Source organism: Erinaceus europaeus, chromosome 4 (genome assembly GCF_950295315.1).
Source record: "Erinaceus europaeus chromosome 4, mEriEur2.1, whole genome shotgun sequence".
Lineage (NCBI taxonomy): Eukaryota > Metazoa > Chordata > Mammalia > Eulipotyphla > Erinaceidae > Erinaceus > Erinaceus europaeus.
The window spans coordinates 145,800,936-145,818,375 of record NC_080165.1 but is presented as its reverse complement, the minus strand read 5'-3'; the positions used below and the strand labels follow the sequence as shown (position 1 = coordinate 145,818,375).

Genomic DNA, 17,440 nt, shown 5'->3' with positions numbered 1-17,440 from the left:
TGGCACAGGAAAACAGTGGACTTACTTTATAACCTTAGGGCCAAGGCTCAGTCATTCCCGTGCTTCATTTCCTTAGAATCCATGTCCAGCATAGCAAGCTGAAGGACTAGCAGAAAAGCACAATGAGCCCTCCCACTGCTGGGCTAAGAAGCCAGTGGTGAAGAGAGACAGGAGTTGGAGCCGTTAAAACAGCTCATTTGGATAGTTTGAGGCTTCGACATGTGTGCTACCCAGGTTTGAGGCCAGCCCACAGCTTTGGGGCTATGGTCAGCGGAGGGGAGGGAAAGAGAGAGGTGGAGGGAGAGAGGAGGGGAGAGATAAAGAGAAGGAGAGAGAGAGAGAGAGAGAGAGATGGAGACAGAGTGGCTAAGTGAGACAGCAAGGGTTTTGATTTTGTGGAAATCTTCTCAATAAAGTCACCGACTTTAGCTTGTAACTTTAACTTAAGTGAAATTATATTTAAAAAATAACTGGTTTCAAAAACACGGATTTAGAAACAAGAGTTGAGTCCAGAAACAGTTAGTCCTCAATGCTGCCAGAAGTTTGTTGGAGGCTGCAGCTAAAAGAAAACAGATATGAGTCGAGAGCAGGGGGTCCTTGGCTCAGTGTCAGCTGGGATTGTGTGTTTGCCGCTTCTTATGGAAGTGACCATGAATATTCTAAAGAACATTTCTTCTGTAAGAGCACAACACAGATGTGGCCTGTAAGTTGGCAAGGTAACTAAGGTGTTGGATTCCCAAGCATGAGGTCCTGAGTTTGATCCCCAGTACCGCACGGGCCAGCGTGATACTCCGGTTCTCTCTCTCTCTCTTCATCTTTCTTAAAAATTAATAACTAAATATTAAAAAAGAAAAAAGGAACTGGATGGTGATGCACTCGGTTAAGTGCAAATAGTATGAACCGCAAGGACCTGTGCAAGGAGCTGGGTTCAAGTCCCCGGCTCCCCACCTACAGGGGGTTTGCTTAACAAGCGGCGAAGAAAGTCCACCGGCGTCTCTCTGCCTCTCTGTCTCCATTACCCCTCTCAATTTCTCTCTGTCCTAGTCAGTAAAATGGGAAAAAATGGCTGGCAGGAGCAGTGGATTTGTAGTGCAGATAACAAGCCCTGGCAATAACTCTGGAGGCAAATAAAAAAAAAAAAGAAAAAGAAAGAGAAAGAAAAAAGGAAACATTGAAATGACCATCAAGGACCTTCTGTAAGTTATTTCTTTCTTTCTTTTCCTCCCTTTTGTTGCCCTTATTTTTTTTTATTGTTGTTGTAGTTATTATTGTTGTTGTTATTGATGATGTCATTGTTGGATAGGACAGAGAGAAATGGAGAGAGGAGGGGAAGACAGAGAGGGGGAGAGAAAGACAGACACCTGCAGACCTGCTTCCCCGCCTGGGAAGCGACTCCCTTGCAGGTGGGGAGCCAGGGGGCTCGAACCGGGATCCTTACGCCGGTCCTTGTGCTTTGCGCCACATGCACTTAACCCGCTGTGCTACCGCCCGACCTCCTCTGTAAGCTATTTCTATGCCTTTTTTCATAGAAAATACCTGTCAGAAGAAAATGCTTTTGTCTAAGCTCACCTGAAGATAAATTCATTTGTAATCTTTCTTAGCTACCTAACGCAAGAGGAGACGGACTCAGTGTTGGTCATAGGGGCTTAGGCAAACATTAATGAGGTATGTAGCCTGGTCAACAAATAAGCAGCCTTCACCCACCTAAAGAGGCCGGCAAAGTGCCACAGTTACACAGACTGGACTGACCAATGATCTGAGTAAATGTCTACTCCCCCCCAGCCAACCATCACTGTTTCTAAACTCTGATTCTAGGAGAAAATAGAGGCCTAAAGTCAAGGCCTTCACAGCAACGTGTAGGCTGGGCGCTCAAGACAGGGCCTTAGGAGAACCACTGTCTTCACATTCTCAGCCACTGGCACTAGGCTTCTGACACATTTACGAGAGTCGTCTATAGTTCAGGATGAATAACAAGCAAAAAACAAAACGCTAAAACTTCAGAGCACTGCCCAGAGAAAGAAGCCACTCTTAGAGCCAGCAAAATAACCCACCTGGACAGCATGCTTGTCTCGCCATGTGTGCAAGTCTGGCCTCTACTACACCGCAGGAAGCAGTGGGGCTATGGTCTCTCTCTTCCTCTCTCTCTCTCTCTCTCTCTCTCTCCTTCCCTACCTCCCTCCCTCTCCTTACGTCTCTCTTTTATTGAAAAAAAGGTGGTTCAGAGAAGTGAAGCCCTTACTAGATGAAGACAACAACAACAACCCTTACTGACGAAGACAACAACAACAACCAAAAAAGAAAAAAGAAAAGAAATACGTGTTCAGCCACTTAATTCTGTGACACTTACTTGACCACTTGACTCTCCCACCCTCCCCGGCTCCACTGAAGTGTTCCTCTCACCAGAGTGTGTGGGGCAAGATGTCTGCAGAACACAGGTGGCCTGCGTTTATCTGAAGGTTGAAAATGAGCTCAGAACTGCTTCTATTATATTTCTAGATTTCAGTTTCAGACTGGTTTATAAATAGCATAATACAAAGGTAATGTGAGCAAAGTCAGATGCCTTTTGTTCCTTATCAAGTTGGCTACCCAAAACCCAAATAAGTAAGACAATCTAGGGGAATGATATGTCTCGCTAAAAGAACATATCAGTCAAAGTACGTCTTTCTTTAGAAATTTCCATCCAAAAATAAATCAGTTGGAAAAGTCTGCTCCTTAAGGTTATCTTAATGATTCAGTTTCAAAATTACATGTTTGTAAAAACTAACAAATGGACAGTCTCACTGTCATGGTCAAGAAAAAGTTGTCCATGCAGAAAAGCAAACGGCTCAAAGAAGTTAAAATTAAAATAAAAATCAAACTTATAGCATATCTGGAAAATGCCGTGAACACAGATGCCTTAAAAATAAAACGAGGTTTAATCAGAAGGCTTAGAAAAAACAATAACTTTAAAAGCTGACCAATAAAAAGGACAGCAGAAATAACCTTCCCGTTATGGAAATTTGATCACTTTTTTGTCCTTAGATACTACCAGTCTGGATACATTTAAGCAGAATCATCTAAATGCTGTGGGGGAAATGCTGGTATTTTCTGGGATCTCTTCAAGAGTTATTTCCATCTTGGTAACTTGACTCCTGATCAAGGCAACTGAGGGATTTGAAATGCATTCTGAGACATGGGTTCAAAGACTTCATCGTCATCCTCCACTCCTTCTTCTATTGGCTTCATCTTGGCAGAAGCTCGCTGGTGTGGAGAAGACACATCTGTCAAAAGACACAGAAGGAAAAACCCATTAATGCATAGCCCTTCCCTGATGCCTGAGCGAAGCATCAATTATAAACTCCAGCTGATACTAGGACTGAGGCTGCCCTAAGCGTTGTCGCCTGCACCCAAACTGCTCAATAAAACAACAAAGGGAAGTGATTCTCCATCATGAAAACCAATGTGGGACTGGTTCTGCTCACTTAAGTTTGGACTGACATGAGATTCTCAAAAACAGACAGTTCCTGGAGGCCGGGCGGTGGTGGAAAGTGTTGAGCACACACACTGGAGTGCTCAGGGATACAGGTTCAAGCCCCTGGTAACCACCTGCGCGGCCATTTCACGAGAGGTAAAGCAGGGCTGCAGATGTCACTCTGTCACTTCTCCTTCTCTATGCCCTGTCTCTATCAGATCGTCTTTGTTTTTTAATAAATTAAAAAAACCTTAAACATACACACGTGCAGAGTTCCTAGTGGGTGGCTCTCAAGTCTGTTTCACACTCAATGCCTATTTCAACAGTAACATCACGCATGACAATTCTGGTAGCTCAAGAGCGTATTTAATTCCTACTTTCCCGGGAGAATAAAAAAGTTCCGCTCTAGAAGTATCAAACTGAACAAGCTTGAGAGCGCCAACTAAAAGAACAGTCAGGACTGTTGCCTATCCATTCACTTCCTGGACTGGAGAGAGAGATACAGAGACAGAGAATGGGAACATGAGACTGTGAATATGAGGGCCAGGCAGTGGTGCATCTGCTTAACTGCACATATTATAGTGCGCAAGGACCCGGGTTCAACCCCCTGGTCCCCACCTGGAGGGGCAAAGTTTCACGAGTGGTGAAGCACTGTTTTTTTGTGTTTTTGTGTTTTTGCTTCCAGGGTTATTGCTGGGGCTCAGTGCTGGCACTACAAACCCCACTGCTCCTGGAGGCCAGTTCCCCATTTTTTATTAGATAGGACAGAGAGACATTGAAAGGGGAGGGAGAGACAAAAAGGGGGGAGACAGAGAGGGAGAAAGACAGACACCTGCAGACCTGCTTCACCACCTCTGTAACATCCCCCGTGAAGGTAGGGAGCCGGGGGCTCGAACCCAAGACCTTGCGCTTTGTACCATGTGTACATGCGTATCACCACCAGCCGCCCGTTTCTTTCCTTCTTTATCTCCCCCTCCCCTCTCAATTTCTCTCTGACTATCCAATAATAAAGAAAATAATAAAAAAATAAACTTAAAAAGAGAGAGAGAGGATATGAATATGACTGGGAGGAGTGAATAGGAGTCCAGGCACACGAGGGAAAAATCGGATAGAAGAAATAGAGTCCCACAGCCTGGCCTAGCGACAGAAATAGAGCACATTGCCTGCATGTGTGAGGCCCTTCATCCAAAGGCGGTGTTTTGGTCTCCCTCTCATTAGGTAGACAGATCTTTAAAGAAGAAGAAGAAGAGCGTTGGGAAGTGAGGCACCCCGTAGAATGCCCACGGCTTTACCACGGCTGAGGAGCCAGGTTTAAGCTCCTGGTCCCCACCTACACAAATAGTGAAGCAGAGCTGCAGGAGTCTCTCTCTCTCTCTCTCAGGTTTAAGCTCCTGGTCCCCACCTACACAAATAGTGAAGCAGAGCTGCAGGAGTCTCTCTCTCTCTCTCTCTCTCTCTCTCTCTCTCTCTCTCTCAGGTTTAAGCTCCTGGTCCCCACCTACACAAATAGTGAAGCAGAGCTGCAGGAGTCTCTCTCTCTCTCTCTCTCTCTCTCTTTCTCTCTCTCTATCTCTCTCTCTCTCAGGTTTAAGCTCCTGGTCCCCACCTACACAAATAGTGAAGCAGAGCTGCAGGAGTCTCTCTCTCTCTCTCTCTCTCTCTCTCTCTCTCTCTCTCAGGTTTAAGCTCCTGGTCCCCACCTACACAAATAGTGAAGCAGAGCTGCAGGAGTCTCTCTCTCTCTCTCTCTCTCTCTCTCTCTCTCTCTCTCTCAGGTTTAAGCTCCTGGTCCCCACCTACACAAATAGTGAAGCAGAGCTGCAGGAGTCCCTCTCTCTCTCTCTCTCTCTCTCTCTCAGGTTTAAGCTCCTGGTCCCCACCTACACAAATAGTGAAGCAGAGCTACAGGAGTCTCTCTCTCTCTCTCCCTCTCCCTCTCTCTCTCCCTTGCCCTTTCCATTTATCTCTGTCTCTATCAAAAAAGAAAAAAAAAAGGGAGACGGGCGGTAGCGCAGTGGGTTAATTGCACATGGCACAAAACGCAAGGACCGGCATGAGGATCCCCGGCTCCCCACCTGTAGGGGAGTCACTTCACAGGTGGTGAAGCAGGTCTGCAGGTGTCTATCTTTCTCTCCCCTTCTCTGTCTTCCCCTCCTCTCTCCATTTCTCTCTGTCCTATCCAACAACGGTGAAATCAAGAACAACAATATAACTACAACAATAAAACAACAAGGGCAACAAAAGGGAAAATAAGTAAATAAATTTTAAAAAAAAGGAAAAAAAAAAGGATGGTGTAGCTAGAATAGTGGTTATGCAAGGAGTCTTTTATGCCTGAGGCTCCAGAGTCCCAGGTTCAAGCATGCTACCATAAGCCAGAGCTGAACAGTGCTCTGGTGGAGAAGGATGACGAAGAGGAGGAGGAGGAGGAGGAGGAGGAGGAGGAGGAGAAGGAGGAGGAGGAGGAGGAGAAGGAGGAGGAGGAGGAGGAGGAGGAGGAGGAGGAGGAAGAAGAGGAGGAGGAGGAGACAAAAACCAATCTCAAGTAGCAGCAGGACTAAGAATGTCTGCAAGGCCTCTTGGGAGGCCATTAAATCAGAGGACCAAACAATAAATGCCGCATTCATTCTTTCAATCCATAGCACATCGACCATGTAATGGACACCATGCTTAATGTGGAAAAAATAACCGTCCAGAAATCAGAGTAGCAGTTACTATAAACAGGCCATAAGCTCCTCCAGCTGCTCAATGGGTAGCTCCTGTGACAGATGAAGCACCAGCTGCCCCCATCTAGTCCTACAGTCAACGGCTGTTGACTTGAGTTTTACTCTTTCACAAGAGAAGCAGCAAGCCCACTTCCTCAGGCTGGGCGTGGAGTGTCTGTCTCCACACAGACATCTGCCTAAAGATGACTTGCTGAACCCATGCTACTGTGAGCTTATGAAAGAGCAAAGAGTTCTCCCCTTAGTCTATCTCCCTAGTAGTGAGTCAAATGTCCAACCTGCACAAGTGCTCGAGTAAGTTTTGAGGTCCATCACTGGCTCAAAGGATAAGACACTTGGGGCCAGGTGGTGGTGCACTTAACCTGGTTAAGTGCACATGTTACAATGCACAAGGACAGGACAGGGGTCCCCACCTGCGGGGGCAAAGCTTTGCAAGTGGTGAAGCAGGGCTGCAGGTCTCTCTCTCTCCCTGTCACCCCCTTCCCTCTCGATTTCTGGCTGCCTCTATACAATAAATAAAGATAATGAAACATTTTTAAAAAATAATAAAACAGGGCTATCATATTGCTAATCTGTCAGAATTTCAAATTCTTTGTTCTGGTCCTTGCGCTTCGAGTTATGTGCGTTTAACCCGCTGTGCTACCGTACGGCTCTCTAATTCTTTGAATAAAGAAAATGGGGGAAAGCAACTCATGTAAGGAAGGAAGACTGTCTTGGATATGAGACAGAGTAAATTTGTAGGGAAAGACAGGGCATCTTCTGCCAAAGAAAACAGCATGGTGAAAATAAATTTTCCATTTATTCAAATATTAATTAAAATGAACGTGACATCTCCTCTACCTGAAGAGAGAGCTCTGAGCACTCAAGTTATATAGTGATGTGCATATTCAAACAGGGCCCTGTAAGGTTGAAGTCATAGTGACAGGTAAAGATAACAAGCACGCAAACAGATACTTTGTCAGCGTTTCTGTCTGGCCTGCGCGTGCGTTGCGTGCGTGCGTGCGTGCCTGAGCAAATGGGACAATAACAGAAGGACGTTTGCTGAAATCTGAGTAGTTAACTACATTCGACCAGCGGGATCAGGCAGTGCACCCAGTTAAGCACACGCACACTAAGCATAACGACACATGCAAGAATCCAGGGTTCTGTGGCTTTACTAAACCTCTCTAGGCTTGAGATGCCATACCTGCCGAAAAGAGATCTTCTGGGAGTCGGGCAGTAGTGCAGCGGGTTAAGCACAGGTGGCACAAAGCGCAGGGACCGGTGTAAGGATCCCGGTTCAAGCCCCCGGCTCCCCACCTGCAGGGGAGTCGCTTCACAGGCGGTGAAGCAGGTCTGCAGGTGTCTGTCTTTCTCTCCCCCTCTCTGTCTTCCCCTCCTCTCTCCATTTCTCTCTGTCCTAACAATGACAATAATAAATACAGCAATAAAACAACAGGGGCAACAAAAAGGGAAAAAAATATTTAAAAAAAAGAAAAAAGATCTTCACATGACCTGCTCATTGGGTTGTTGGGAGGATTCAACCATCTGCTCAGAGAATGTGCTTATACAGCTTAAGGTGCTGGCTACACAAAAAATGTCACAAAATGCCACTTTTTATTAAACTGCCATTTGCCTTGGGAAAATGCAGCCAACGACAGTCACATCTTTCAGCACAAGGACAGCATGCAATTAGACAGGCCTAGACTTTGGAGTAGTCAATGTGTTTGCTGCATGTACGTGGAAATTGGTCACTTTCAAATCTTTATTTTATTTTATTTTATTTTACCTCCAGGGTTAGTGCTAGGGCTCTGTGCCAGCACTACAAACCCACTGTTCCTGGCAGCCACCCCCCCTTTTTTTCCTTCTGATTTTTACTAGACAGGCCAGAGAGAAATTGAGAGAGGATGGAGAGACAGAAAGAGGGGGAGAGGGGTCGGGCAGTAGCGCAGCGGGTTAAGTGCACGTGGCATAAGGATCTGGGTTCGAGCCTCTGGCTCCCCACCTGCAGGGGAGTCGCTTCACAGGCGGTGAAGCAGGTCTGCAGGTGTCTATCTTTCTCTCCTCCTCTCTGTCTTCCCCTCCTCTCTCCATTTCTCTCTGTCCTATCCAACAAGAAGGACAACAATAATAACTACAACAAGGCTACAACAACAAGGACAACAAGGGAAAAAAAAGAAAGAGAGAGGGAGAGAGGGAGTCGGGTGATAGTGCAGCGGGTTAAGCACATCTAGCACAAAGCTCAAGGACCGGGGTAAGGATCCCAGTTTGAGCCTGGGCTCCCCACCTGCAGGGGAGTCGCTTCACAGGCGGTGAAGCAGGTCTGCATGGCTTGAAGCATAAGGACCAGCATAAGAATACTGGTTAGAGGCCCCCATAGGAACTTGCCCTCAACTTGGATCAACAATGGTAGAGAATGTTCCATCTTCCGAAGGGAGACTCTCCCCCTCTCTGTCTTTCCCTCCTCTCTCTGTCCTATCCGACAATAACATCAATAACAATAATAACTACAACAATAAAACAAGGGCAACAAAAGGGAATAAATAAATATTTAAAATTAAAAAGGGAGAGAAAGAGAGACACCTGCAGACCTGCTTCACTGCTCGTGAAGTGGAGCCCCTTGTAGGTGGCGGCTGGGGGACTGAACCCGGGTCCTTGTGCTTGGTAACAGGTGTGTTAAACTGGGTATGCCACTGCCCAGCCCTCAAATCTTTATAGTTGAGGCCAGGACATAAGTCCCCTGTGTAGAGCACACACTTCACCTCACTAGCTTTGATCCCTTGGCCACCATATGGGAGCACCCATCACCAAGGGGGGCGCTGCATCAGGGTTGAAGCAGTGTTATGGTGTCTCTCCTCCTCTCTGTGTCTCCCCATCTCTGTCTCTTAGCCTAGGGAGACAGTCTGCTGGAGGCAGTAGAATTATACAAGTGCAGGGCCAGGTGGTGGCGCACCTGGTTGAGTGCACATGTTAGAATGTGCAAGGACCCAGGTTGAAGCCCCTGATCCCCACCTGTAGGGGAAAAGCTTTGCGAGTGGTGAAGCAGGGCTGTAGGTGTTTCTCTGTCTCTCTCCCTATCACTCCCTTCCCTCTTGATTTCTGACTGTTTCTATCCAATAAATAAAGATAATAAAAATTTTTTAAAGCTAAAATTATACAAGTGCAATGCCCCAGTGACAAATTAAAAAAAAACACCCACAAACAACCCCACAAATATCGTTAGTCAATGAAAACACTAAGTTCATTGAAAGATAACAGCTGACAAAAATTGTAGAAAAATAAGAATGCATCTGTCACAGAACACAGCATGTCAGAACTCTCCCAGGAAGGTGCCTGTTGGCCTTTTTCATGCAGATGACACACACAGCCTCTTAGTCTGTGAGTCCTCCCACATGGCAAGCAAGCTAGAGAGATGCGGGGCAAGGCGTTGCATTCGCTGCCCTGTGCTTTCATTTCCCTGGCTGCAAAATAGGAAGAGCAATACTGACTGCTTCATCTAGTTGTCAAGACGAGTGCAGGACTTGAAACTTGTGCAGTTCTGCAGATGCTACCATGACGCCAGCCTGACTTCCCTGGGCCGATGACCTCATCAATGTGTCCTGGAACCTCCCCTCCCCAGAGCCCTGCCCCACTAGGGAAAGATAGAAACAGGCTGGGGGTGTGGATCCACCTGTCAACATCCGTGTCCAGCAGAGAAGCAATTACAGAAGCCAGACCTTCCACCTTCTGATCTTTGGTCCAGACTCCCAGAGGAATAAAGAACAGGGAAGCTTCCAATGGAGGGGATAGGAACTCTGGTGGTAGGAACTGTATGGAATTGTACCCCTTTTATCTTACAATCTAGTTAATTATTAAGTAATAAACAAAATTCAGGAGAAAAAATAAGGAAAATGAAAACCCTAAAAAAAACTGTAATGTTTTTAGTTCAGTGCCTTGGGCATAATAATCACTTTGTAGGTCAGGACAATGGGTTAATTAATACAGTCTTTGGAGGAAAAAAAAGCTATATTATTGGGGGGGCAGGCGGTAGTGCAGCGAGTTAAGCATACCTGGCTTGAAACGCAAGGACTGGCATAAGAATTCTGCCCCCATAGGACCTTGCCTTCAACTTGGATCAACAATGGTAGAGAATGTTCCATCCTCCGGAGGGAGGATGGACAACATACTCTATGCTACACCTGAGGAAGATGGGTCCTGATATTGGGACAGCTTGGAATGTTCATACTTATGACCACTGAATATGAGCTCGGATCTACAGGGATACAGAGGTCACACAGGCTTCTAAGCTGAATATGGGCCCCAGATCACATCAAATCAGTGGAGTTTACAGTCAACAATATTTATATCCCTTTCCCATATTAGGGAGCTACACTCTTCCCTGATCCAGCTTTCTGGTCCTTATTCCAGCCATGACATCATCTCCCCAGACAATAACTTGGATTTACTGGCATGTCAGATTTCAGGCTCAGGCAAAAAATAAATAGACAATAACAACAACAACAACAACAAAAACACTAGTATAGCCACAGGTCCTTTGGAATATAACTAAAATATGTCTACTAGCTAACTACAAAAAGGAACCCCCCCCAACTTTTCATCTGCACTATTTCAGCCTTTAGGTCCATGACTGGTCAACAATTTGTTTGGATTTGTATGTTAACTCTCTTTTCAGCCACCAGGTTCCAGATGCTAGCAGGATGCCGACCAGATTTCCCAGGACAGACAACACCACCAATATGTCCTGGCGCTTTGCTTCCCCAGAGCCCTGCCCCACTAGGGAAAGAGAGAGGCAGACTGGGAGTATGGATCCACCTGTCAACGCCCATGTTCAGCGGGGAAGCAATTACAGAAGCCAGACCTTCCACCTTCTGCATCCCACAATGACCTTGGGTCCATACTCCCAGAGGGATAAAGAATAGGAAAGCTATCAGGGGAGGGGATGGGATACAGAGTAATGGTAGTGGGAATTGTGTGGAGTTGTACCCCTCTGATCCTATGGTTTAGTCAATGTTTCCTTTTTATAAATAAAAACATTAAAAAAAAAAAAAGAATCCCGGTTCGAGCCCCCGGCTCCCCACCTGCAGGGGAGTCGCTTCACAGGTGGTGAAGCAGGTCTGCAGGTGTCTGTCTTTCTCTCCCCCTCTCTGTCTTTCCCTCCTCTCTCCATTTCTCTCTGTCCTATCCAACAATGACGACAGCAATAGCAACAACAATAATAACAACAACAATGATAAACAAGGGCAACCAAAGGGAAAAAAATGGCCTCCAGGAGCAGTGGATTCATACTAGGCATTGAGCCCCAGCAAAAACCCTGGAGGCAAAAAAAAAAAAAAACCCACCTATATTATTGTTGAACATAATTATTTCAATATATTGTTTAAAATAATCTGAACAGTATGACTGGGAGGAAAATCTTTTAAATAATCGCATTACTGTTCAACATAACTATTGAAATATATTACGTATAACAGCCTAAATGATGATGATGCTAATTGTCAAAATTTATCATCATCCGTAGGAAGGGAAGTAAAGGAAGTGAGGCTTGTAATCAAATAGGGCTTGTGGTTGTTGTTATTTTGTTTACCACAGCACTGTGCAGAGCTCTGGCTATGGGAGGGAGTGGGGACTGAACCTGGGGCTCTGGATCTTCAGGCATGAGAGACTCTTTACATAGCCGTTATGCTATCTACCCCTGCCCTGGGCTTGCGTTGTTTTCAGTCTCTTATCCTGAGTGCAACAAAATGTTTAATTTTTTTAACAGTATTTAAAAAATATATTCCTTTTGTTGCCCTTGTTGTTTTATTGTTGTTGTTATTATTGTTGTTATTACTGATGTTGTCATTGTTGGATAGGACAGAGAGAAATGGAGAGAGGAGGGGAAGACAGAGAGGAGGAGAGAAAGACACCTGCAGACCTGCATCACCGCCTGTGAAACGACGCCCCTGCTGGTGGGGAGCCCGGGGCTCGAACCAGGATCCTCATGCCGGTCCTTGTGCTTTGTGCCATGTGCGCTACTGCCCGACTCCTTTGTTTATTTTTTAAAGTTTTTTAAAAAAAATATTTATTTTCTTTTGTTGTCCTTGTTTTATTGTTGTTGGTGTCGTTGTTGTTGGATAGGACAGAGAGAAATGGAGAGAGGAGGGGAAGACAGAGAGGGGGAGAGAAAGACAGACACCTGCAGACCTGCTTCACTGTCTGTAAAGCGACCCACCTGCAGGTGGAGAGTTGGGGGCTCAGACCAGGATCCTTATGCCGGTCCTTGGGCTTTGTGCCACCTGCGCTTAACCCTCTGCCTAACTCTGTTTTGTTTATTTTTGCAGACAATAGCCAGGATTTCCATCATATCTTCCACCTCCAGTTATGATTGAGCCTCATAAAATATTTACCTAGGCTGAGTATCTGACATCAGATAAAAACTTTAGTATACACTGCAAGGTGGCGAAAGAACATTAAACCAAATCAACAATGCAGAGCACGTAGACATAACTGTACATCACTCCCACCGGAAACATGCTGTTTATTTTGACTGGGAAAGTGGGACTAATGGCTCTCCATGTGTCACATCAGGATGACATCTTAGAGTGCCCTGTGGCTGCTTGTATGTCGAAGTTAAAGTGTGGCTGGACGGGAGTCGGCCGGTAGCGCAGCGGGTTAAGCGCACAAGGCGCAAAGCACAAGGGCACGCATAGGATCCCAGTTCAAGCCCCACCTGCAGGAGTCGCTTCACAAGCGGCGAAGCAGGTCTGCAGGTGTCTAAATTTCTCTCCTCCTCTCTGTTTTCCACTCCTCTCTCCATTTCTCTGTCTTATCCAACAACAACAACGACTATGACAACAATAACAACTACAACAAGCACAACAACAAGGGCAACAAAATGGAAAAAATGGTCTCCAGGAGCAGTGGATTTGAAGTGCAGGCACAGAGCCCCAGCAATAACCCTGGAGGCAAAAAAAAAAAAAAAATGTGGCTGGACCCTCTCAGAGACCTCAGTGGTCGCTGTGTTGTCCCACTCACTGCAAATGACCTAGTGAAACCTGTTCAAGAGCTTTCTGCTTCTCCCTGATTTTCTTCTGTCTCCTCTAGTTTTGCGTGGACACAGGGAAAGTTGGGATCTTTAATATATAATATGTAGAAACCAGCAAAGGGAAGAATCATCCACAGTCCTGGGTGTCACTTCACAAGCGGTGAAGTAGGCTACAGGTGTCTGTCTTTCTCTCCCCCTCTGTCTTCCCCTCCTCTTTCCATTTCTCTCTGTCCTATCCAACAACAACGATATCAATAAGAACAACAATAATAACTATAACAATAAAAAAATAAAAACACGTCAAGGACTGGTGGAAGGATCCTGGTTCAAGCCTCCGGCTCCCCACCTGCAGTAGGGTCGCTTCACGAGCAGTGAAGCAGGTCTGCAGGTGTCTGTCTTTCTCTCCCCCTCTCTGTCTTCCCCTCCTCTCTCCATTTCTCTCTGTCCTATCCAACAACAACAACAATGATAACAACAATAATGATGACAACAACAAGGGCAACAAAGTGGGAAAAAATGGCCTCCAGGAGCAGTGGATTCGTAGTGCAGGCATCGAGGCCCAGCAAAAACCCTGGAGGCTAAAAATAAAAAAATAAAAAACAAAGATTTAAAAAAAAAGTTTTTACTTGAATGTTAGACCAGAAGCTATCAAATAAATAAAGGAAAATATTAGAACTCTTTTCTATATAAATTTTATAGGCATGTTCAATGATACAAATCCAATTGCAAGGAAGACTAAAACAAAAGTAAATCAATGGGACTACATCAAATTGAAAAGCTTCTGCACAGCAAAGGAAACCATCACCCAAAGAGAACTCTCAGAGAATGGGAGAAGATGCCGCACATCAAATAGGAGGCTAATAACCAAAATATAAAGATTTCACAAAACTCAGCAACAAAAACAAATTTCACCATCCAAAATTGAGCAGAGGATATGAGTAGAATATCCACAAAGGATCCAAAAGGCCAACAGACATATGGAAAACGCTGTCAATGTCAGAGAAATACAAATAAGGATAATGAGATACCACTTCACCTGTGAGACTGTCATACATGAGAAAGGACAGCAACAATAAATGCTGGGTAGGTGCCAGGCTATAGCACAGCGGGTTAAGCACACATAGTACAAAGCGCAAGGACTGGCGTAAGGATCTTGGTTCAAGCCCCCCGGCTCCCCACCTGAAGAAGGATCCCTTCACCAGCGGTGAAACATGTCTGCAGGTGTCTATCTTTCTCTCCCCTTCTCTGCCTTCGCCTCCCCTCTCCATTTCTCTCTGTCCTGTCCAACAATAACAACAACAACAATGGGAAAAAGGTGGCCTCTAGGAGCAGTGGATTAGTAGTGCAGCCATCGAGCCCAGAGATAACTCTGGAGGTGAAATAAATAAATAAATAAATAAATAAATAAATAAATAAATACTGGAGAGGTTGTGGGGTCAAAGGAACCCTCCTGCACTGCTGGTGGGAATAAAGACTGGTCCAACTCCTGTGAGAACAGTCTGGAGATCTCTCAGAAGGCGAGAAATGGACCTACCTTATGACTCTGTAATTCCTCTCCTGGGGATATATCCCAATGAACCAAACACACCCATCCAAAAAGATTTGTGTACACCTTTGTTCATAGCAGCATAACTTGTAATATCCAAAACCTAGAAGCAACTTAAGTGCCCAGCAATAGATAAGTGACTGAGAAAATTGTGGTATACATACACAATGGAATATTACTCAGTTATTAAAAATAACAAATTCACCTTCTTTATCTCATCTTGGATGGAGCTTAAAGGAATCATGTTAAGTGAGATAAGCCAGAAGAGAAGGATAAAATGGGATGATCCCATTCACGGTCAGGAGTTGAGAAATAAGAACAGAAAGGGAAACACAGAGCAGAACTTGGACTGGATTTGGTGTGCTGCACCAAAGTAAAGGACTCTTGTGAGATAATTGTGAAAGCATGGTAAGAGCATAGGGGAACTCTTTATGAGATGGAGGTCTGAAAAGATAGCTCACCTGTCAGCCTCTCCCTTTCAGGGGTTGAGAATGGAGGGAAAAGCTTTCTTGACTCAGTTTCCTCTTGTCAGTCTCCCAAGCATCACAAAAACCTACACCCCCTAACACTTAACTCATTCCCTTGTTACAAACCAAATGGTTGCCTGCTTAAAGTTCATTATAGGTTCACCATCTTTGATCACATACAAACTATACTCCATCATCCTACCCTGTCAGTAGGATAATAGTAAGGACCACTCTCCATTTCCTCGTTCTTTGATCACATATATTCCACATATCAGTATTATGCTTATCTCTGTTTACCTCTCCCTTGCTGGTATAATGAACATGTTTTTCTAAATACCTTCAGTTAACTAACTCTCTTGCCCAATAGCCACTAATCATTGCTGAACGCTCCTCTACCCCTATCGATTCTCTTCATTCCTTAGATCCTTCACCATGAGGGTTCTGACCTTTAGAAACCCATCATTATTGTCACATGTGAAAAATGTCCTTTGGTCCCTTCTGCTATTTAAACCCTGCCTTCTGTACAATAAAGTGGATTGTTTGCAACTAAATAGTCCCCTGGTCTCTGTCTGTTGTGTAGTCACTAGTGCTAGCACGAGAGATCAGTCCGGCTTATCTCTGCTGTGAGGCCACCCACTCGAGTGCCAGCAGACTCTGGGAGGAGGGAGGCCTTTAGGTCCTAGTGCAGGATAGTGGAAGGACCAAGGCTGGGAGTGAGTATTCAGCAGGACACTGAGAACTTTCATACATGTAATAACTAATGTATTTACTATAAACCACTAACCCCCCCTAATTTAAAAAAGAGGTTTCTAGATAGAGAGAGAGGAGGAGACATCACAAAGCTGCTCTGCCACTGGTGGAGCTTCCTGTGGTGCTGTGGCGTTCTCACGCATGGTCAGGCGGAGCTTCCTGTGGTGCTGTGGCGTTCTCACACAGGGTCAGGCGGAGCTTCCTGTGGTGCTGTGGCGTTCTCACGCACGGTCAGGCGGAGCTTCCTGTGGTGCTGTGGCGTTCTCACACAGGGTCAGGGTCAGGCGGAGCTTCCTGTGGTGCTGTGGCGTTCTCACGCACAGTCAGGCGGAGCTTCCTGTGGTGCTGTGGCGTTCTCACGCACGGTCAGGGTCAGGCGGAGCTTCCTGTGGTGCTGTGGCGTTCTCACACACGGTCAGGCGGAGCTTCCTGTGGTGCTGTGGCGTTCTCACACACGGTCAGGTGGAGCTTCCTGTGGTGCTGTGGCGTTCTCACACAGGGTCAGGCGGAGCTTCCTGTGGTGCTGTGGCGTTCTCACACACGGTCAGGCGGAGCTTCCTGTGGTGCTGTGGCGTTCTCACACACGGTCAGGCGGAGCTTCCTGTGGTGCTGTGGTGTTCTCACGCACGGTCAGGTGGAGCTTCCTGTGGTGCTGTGGCGTTCTCACACAGGGTCAGGCGGAGCTTCCTGTGGTGCTGTGGCGTTCTCACGCATGGTCAGGCGGAGCTTCCTGTGGTGCTGTGGCGTTCTCACGCATGGTCAGGCGGAGCTTCCTGTGGTGCTGTGGCGTTCTCACGCACGGTCAGGTGGAGCTTCCTGTGGTGCTGTGGCGTTCTCACACAGGGTCAGGCGGAGCTTCCTGTGGTGCTGTGGCGTTCTCACGCATGGTCAGGCGGAGCTTCCTGTGGTGCTGTGGCGTTCTCACGCACGGTCAGGGTCAGGCGGAGCTTCCTGTGGTGCTGTGGCGTTCTCACGCACGGTCAGGGTCAGGCGGAGCTTCCTGTGGTGCTGTGGCGTTCTCACACACGGTCAGGCGGAGCTTCCTGTGGTGCTGTGGCGTTCTCACGCACGGTCAGGCGGAGCTTCCTGTGGTGCTGTGGCGTTCTCACGCACGGTCAGGCGGAGCTTCCTGTGGTGCTGTGGCGTTCTCACGCACGGTCAGGCGGAGCTTCCTGTGGTGCTGTGGCGTTCTCAACGCACGGTCAGGCGGAGCTTCCTGTGGTGCTGTGGCGTTCTCACGCACGGTCAGGCGGAGCTTCCTGTGGTGCTGTGGCGTTCTCACACAGGGTCAGGGTCAGGCATGCACTTCACTGGGGAGCATGATCCCAACCACGGCAAATCTACCTTCCTAACTTCCTTCCGTCCACCTGCCCTTCCTTTCTTTTCTTCCTTTATTTTGTTTCTCTTTTTCTTTTTTTTCCCACCAGGGCTATAAACAGGACTCAGTGCCTGCACGATGACTCTACCACTCATGGTGCTCATGTTGTTTCCTTTTTCCTTTTT

The 17,440-nt window shown here is 46.5% G+C and overlaps 1 protein-coding gene across 2 annotated transcripts in view; it reads right to left on the bottom strand.

Annotated features, from left to right (window-relative positions):
- Positions 1-2,894: 2,894 nt before the first annotated feature.
- Positions 2,895-17,440, bottom strand: part of BVES (blood vessel epicardial substance) — a 52,692-nt gene continuing 38,146 nt past the window's right edge. For both annotated transcript variants that reach the window (XM_060190707.1, XM_060190708.1), the window contains one exon: positions 2,895-3,260. In XM_060190707.1, the coding sequence (XP_060046690.1) occupies positions 3,136-3,260 (125 nt within the window). In that variant the 3' untranslated portion in view covers positions 2,895-3,135. The remainder of the gene's footprint in view (positions 3,261-17,440) is intronic.